The sequence below is a fragment of the Palaemon carinicauda genome, chromosome 13 (genome assembly GCF_036898095.1).
Source record: "Palaemon carinicauda isolate YSFRI2023 chromosome 13, ASM3689809v2, whole genome shotgun sequence".
Classification (NCBI taxonomy): Eukaryota; Metazoa; Arthropoda; class Malacostraca; order Decapoda; family Palaemonidae; genus Palaemon; species Palaemon carinicauda.
Window position 1 is genome coordinate 24,988,531 of NC_090737.1, and position 6,000 is coordinate 24,994,530.

Here is a 6,000-nt window from a genome sequence, read left to right on the forward strand (position 1 = left end):
CTTAGAGGGAGAGTCCTGGGAACGTCGACCAGCCATTGCAGTACCTCTGTGAACCATTCTCTTGCAGGCCAAAGGGGAGCAACCAACGTCAGTCGTGTCCCTTCGTGAGAGACGAACTTCTGAAGCACCCTGTTGATGATCTTGAACGGCGGGAATGCATACAGGTCGAGGTGGGACCAGTCCAGCAGAAAGGCATCCACGTGAACTGCTGCTGGGTCTGGAATCGGGGAACAGTACAATGGGAGCCTCTTGGTCATCGAGGTAGCGAACAGATCTATAGTTGGCTGACCCCACAGGGTCCAAAGTCTGTTGCACACGTTCTTGTGAAGGGTCCACTCTGTGGGGATGACTTGACCCTTCCGGCTGAGGCGATCTGCCGTAACATTCATATCGCCCTGAATGAACCTCGTTACTAGCGTGAGCTTTCGACTTTTTGACCAAATGAGGAGGTCCCTTGCGATCTCGAACAGCTTCCTCGAATGAGTCCCTCCCTGCTTGGAGATGTACGCCAAGGCTGTGGTGTTGTCGGAGTTCACCTCCACCACCTTGTTTAGCAGGAGGGACTTGAAGTTCATTAAGGCCAGATGAACTGCCAACAACTCCTTGCAATTGATGTGAAGCGTTTCCTGTTCCTTGTTCCATGTCCCCGAGCATTCCTGTCCGTCCAATGTCGCGCCCCAGCCCGAGTCTGATGCGTCCGAGTAGAGATGAAGGTCGGGGGTCTGAACAGCTAACGAGAGACCCTCCTTGAGGAGAATGCTGTTCTTCCACCACGTTAGAGTAGCCCTCATCTCTTTGGAAACAGGAATAGAGACCGTCTCGAGCGTCATATCCTTGTTCCAGTGAGCTGCCAGATGGTACTGAAGGGGGCGGAGGTGGAGTCTCCCTAACTCGATGAACAGGGCTAGCGATGAAAGAGTCCCTGTTAGACTCATCCACTGCCTCACCGAGCATCGGTTCCTCCTCAGCATGCTCAGGATGCACTCCAGGGCTTGGTTGAATCTTGGGGCCGACGGAAAAGCCCGAAAAGCTCGACTCTGAATCTCCATCCCCAGGTAAACGATGGTTTGGGAAGGAACGAGCTGGAACTTCTCTAAATTGACCAAGAGGCCCAGTTCCTTGGTCAAATCCAAAGTCCATCTGAGACTCTCCAGACAGCGACGACTTGTGGGAGCTCTTAAAAGCCAGTCGTCTAAATAAAGGGAGGCTCTGATGTCTGCCAAGTGAAGGAATTTCGCAATATTCCTCATCAGTCGCGTAAACACAAGAGGTGCCGTGGTCAGGCCAAAGCACAGGGCTTGGAACTGGTACACAACCTCTCCAAAGACGAATCTCAGAAAAGGTTGGGAGTCTGGATGGATGGGAACGTGAAAGTAGGCGTCTTTCAGATCTAACGAGACCATCCAGTCCTCCTGCCTGACCGCTGCTAGGACCGACTTCGTCGTCTCCATTGTGAACGTCTGCTTGGTGACATAAGCATTGAGCGCACTGACGTCCAGCACCGGTCTCCAACCTCCTGTCTTCTTGGCCACCAGGAAGAGACGGTTGTAAAAGCCCGGGGATTGATGGTCCCGGACTATCACCACTGCCTCCTTCTGTAACAGGAGCGACACCTCTTGATGTAACGCTAGCCTCTTGTCCTTCTCCTTGTAGTTGGGAGAGAGGTTGATGGGAGATGTGGTCAGAGGGGGATTGCGGCAGAACGGAATTCTGTAACCCTCCCTTAGCCACTTGACAGACTGAGCGTCTGCACCTCTGCTCTCCCAGGCTTGCCAGAAGGTCTTGAGTCTGGCTCCTACAGCTGTCTGGAGAGGAAGGAAGTCAAAGCTTGCTTTTCGTGGACTTGGCACCTTTCTTGGACTTGCCCCGGTGACTGTCTCCCCGGGTACTTCCTCTACTGGGGGCTCTGCCACGAAAGGGCGGAATGAATCTGGTAGCAGGTGTATCAGCCACAGGGGTGTGGTAAGATCTCGGCACGGAAGGTAAGGTTTTAGCCTTACGTGCTGAAGAGGCCATGAGGTCATGCGTATCTTTCTGGATAAGAGCCGCAGCCATCTCCTTGATTAACTCCTCCGGAAACAGGAACTTGGAGAGAGGAGCAAACAGCAACTGTGACCTCTGGCAAGGGGTGATACCAGTCGATAAGAAGGAGCATAGAAGTTCCCTTTTCTTGAGGACTCCTGAGACAAAAACAGACGCAAGTTCGCCAGAACCATCGCGAATTGCTTTGTCCATACAGGACATGATCAGCATGGCCGAGTCTTTGTCAGAAGGGGCAGTCTTCCTGCTTAGGGCCCCCAGGCACCAATCGAGGAAGTTAAAAATTTCGAAGGCGTGAAAGACTCCCTTCATCAAGTGGTCCAGATCAGAAAAAGTCCAGCAGACCTTCGAGCGTCTCATAGCCGACCTGCGGGGAGAGTCAACCAAACTTGAGAAGTCGGCCTGGGCAGAGGCAGGAACCCCCAAGCCAGGTTCCTCTCCCGTGGCATACCAGACGCCCGACTTAGAAGCCAGCTTAGGAGGAGGAAACACAAAAGAGGTCCTTCCCAGTTGCTGCTTGGACTGCAACCAATCCCCTAAAATCCTCAAAGCTCTCCTTGATGATCTGGCGAGGACAAGCTTGGTGTAGGCAGACGTAATAGGCTGCATGCCTAGAGAAAACTCGGATGGAGGAGAACGAGGGGTTGCAGAAACGAAGTGTTCAAGGTATAACTCTCTGAACAGAGCCAGGACCTTACGAAAGTCTAAGGAAGGCGGCGAAGGCTTGTGTCCCTCCACATCAGAAGTAGGATCATCCAGGTGAGCAGCTTCATCCTCAGAAACCTCATCGCCTGAGAGTTGAGTAGCAAGAGGTAACGGTAGAGCGGTATGCTGAATGGCTGAATCCTGCAGAACGGGTGCATGCGCACTTGCGGATCCATCATCATGCCTCTGCTGAAGAGACTGAGGGCTGGCAATGACAAAGTCATGAGGCTGGTGTGAGGGAGGTTCTGCGGTGGTCTGAGGAGCAAGCGTGGTCAGAAGCGAATGCTGTAAGGCATGAGGCTCATGCTGCATGGTATGCGGCTCATGCTGTATGGGAAGAGGCTCATGCTGCGAAGAATGCGGCTGCTGAATGGTAAGAGGCTCGTGCTGCATGCGTTGAGGAGGCTGCCTCATAGCATGAGGCTCCTGCCTCAAGGGTTGCGCCTGCCTCAAGGGTTGAGGAGGTTGCTGCGCAGAGTGAGGCTCCTGCCTCAAGGGTTGAGGAGGTTGCCGCATAGCATGAGGCTGCTGCCTCATGGGTAGAGGAGGTTGCCGCATAGCATGAGGCTCCTGCCTCATGGGTAGAGGAGGTTGCCTCATAGCATGAGGCTCCTGCCTCAAGGGTTGAGGAGGTTGCCTCATAGCAAGAGGTTCCTGCCTTAAGGGTAGAGGAGGTTGCTGCATAGCGCTGGAACCTGGCAACTCCCAATGCGGCAGCTCACGCATGGAAGCAGGAGGAGCCTCAAGAACATACGTCTGGCAGGGAGGACTGCGCAGAGGTGGAGGAGCGCTCGCAGGAGGAGGTGTGCTAACCTTCTCTGCCTGATACTCCTGCATCAAAGCCGCAAGCTGAGACTGCATAGTCTGCAGCACAGACAACTTGGGGTCCACAGAAGTTGGAGCAGAGGCCTGTTGAGGCACCGCTTTACCTCTCTTAGGAGGTGTGCAGTCATCAGATGACTGCGGCGAGTCCGAACTGGCCCAGTGGCAACACCTGGGCCGTTGGACTAGCTCGGACGGGACCTTACGTTTGAGAGGCCTAGAGACCTGGGTCCACCGTTTCCTCCTGGAAACTTCTTCCGCAGACGAGGAATTTAAGGGCTCAATCGTCTGGGAGTGGAAGTGACGATCTCTATCAGATACGCCCGCAACCACTGAGGATACAACTGTGCGCCGATCAAGGCCTGCCGAACCCTTTTGCCCTTCGACTTTGCTTCTCCCCTGGGCTTGGGAGCTTGCAAGAGGTCCCGGACTGGGAGGACGACTGGCACGCACAGAAGTATCCTCATGCGCAACACTGACACTGACACTAGGCACAGCACTGGCACTAACACTTCCCACTGCACTTTTCACTTTAAGTTCCTTGACATCTGCCAAGAGAAGATTGTGGTCACTAACTAAAGACTCCACCTTATCACCAAGAGCCTGAATGGCACGCAACATATCCGTCATATCAGGCTGAGCACTCGTAGCAGGTTCGGGGGTCACCACCACAGGGGAAGGAAAAGGTTGAGGGTCATGGGGGGAGGAATAAACCAAAGAGCGAGAAGAACTCCTCCTAACTCTCTCCCTCTCTAACCTAGTCGTATACTTGAGGAATTCAATAAAATCGAATTCCGAAAGCCCAGCACATTCCCCACATCGATCTTCCAACTGACAGGATTTTCCCCTACAGTCGGAACAAACGGTGTGAGGATCAACAGAGGCCTTCGGAAGACGCCTATTACAAGTCCTAACACTACATCGCCTAATTTTAGGAGCTTGAGAGTGGTCGGACATCTTGAATTTAGAGAACAGTCAAGGGGGAATTCCAAAGTAAAGCAAAGATCGTTAACCAATAAATCAATTTAATTCCAAAAGCTATCTAAGCTAAGGGAAAAGCTTCCTGTACAGCGAAGGCTAAATTTTAGAGCAAATACTTCACCAAAACCGTGAACAAAGACTCCAAAATCAACAGCGTATCCATGTAGGTCTTGCCGGCGGCACGACAGAGGAAAAATTGAGGTGGTGTTGACAAGAAGTACTGGAGTACCTGACCACAGATGGCGCTGGTGAGTACACCCCCCTCTTGTATAGCGATCGCTGGCGTATCCCGTCCGTAGATTTCTGTCGGGCAACGGAGTTGACAGCTACATGATCATCGGGTAAGATTAATATTGAAAAATGCATATTCATTTGAAAATACAGTACAGTATCGGGTTTATTATTATGCATTGAGGGATTCATTTTGTAAACATTTACATAGATATGTTAGCTGCTACTTTAAATAAAGGACCTATAGCTTGAAAGGCAAAATTCTAAAATAATCAAGGCTGAAGCAACTTAAGTAAACTAGAGTATATACAGTATTAACTACATTGATGACTAGTGACAAACATTAATAGAGTAGCCTATTAAAGGTCCATACTGATCAGTGTATGTAAGGAATTTTATCATGAATATTGGTGTACAATAGTGCTAATTACAGTGATGTAAATAATTATGTAGACTTCAAGTAGTATGATACAGTAGTTGATAAATTGAGTAGTTTTAAGTCAATATTATTTTCACTTACAGGAGTGCAGTAACATTTTTGCATCTGGCGGAGGAGAAGAACTGGCAAAGAATGCTGCAGTCCCATTTTTAGGGAGGATACCCATCGATCCAAGGCTTACACAGTGTACAGAATCTGGCCAAAACTACTCGGAAATGTTCGCAAACTCCCCTGTTAGTGTAACGTACAAGGAAGTTATTGGAAAACTTCTTGGAAATGGATCAGAAGAGATGGAAGTAGAAAATTAGAAATTTACATAATGTGTTTCATAAATAAATAGAACAATCTTTTCTTCATTTTTATTTCTCTTAGCTCAATTGGTGTTGGTAATCATAGAATGTATTTTAGTACAGTGCGAGTGCTTAAATCATTGTAAGTTTTTTTTTTTCTCTTATTTGGTTGGGAATTCTAAAATATTCATATAGTTTAAGTTTTAACTTTCTTTTATTATTTTTTTTTCCCAAATATTTTGTTTGGTAAGCATGTGTAGTAGTAGTTTATGGCCTTTCTATAACTTGTCTAGTTAAAAGTAATATTTTTGTTTTTGGATGTAGTTAATGTTTTAGGTGAGGATTTGAAGTTCAAGGCAACATATTTTGTTAAAAATCCTATGTTTGGTATTTTTTGCTAGTCGTCTCATGTTAAATATTCTATTGTTAAAACTTACCGTTCACAGGAAGTTGTACAGAACTGATTACCAGTGGACATACAGGTGAACGAAA

The 6,000-nt window shown here is 48.9% G+C and overlaps 1 protein-coding gene across 1 annotated transcript in view; it reads left to right on the forward strand.

The window, feature by feature from the left end:
• The window catches only part of LOC137652224 (cytosolic Fe-S cluster assembly factor NUBP2 homolog), an 80,579-nt gene extending 75,011 nt beyond the window's left edge, over window positions 1-5,568 (forward strand). The window contains exon 6 of the mRNA XM_068385455.1: window positions 5,302-5,568. Within this exon, the coding sequence (XP_068241556.1) occupies window positions 5,302-5,526 (225 nt within the window). The 3' untranslated portion in view covers window positions 5,527-5,568. The remainder of the gene's footprint in view (window positions 1-5,301) is intronic.
• The last annotated feature ends 432 nt before the right edge of the window (window positions 5,569-6,000 follow it).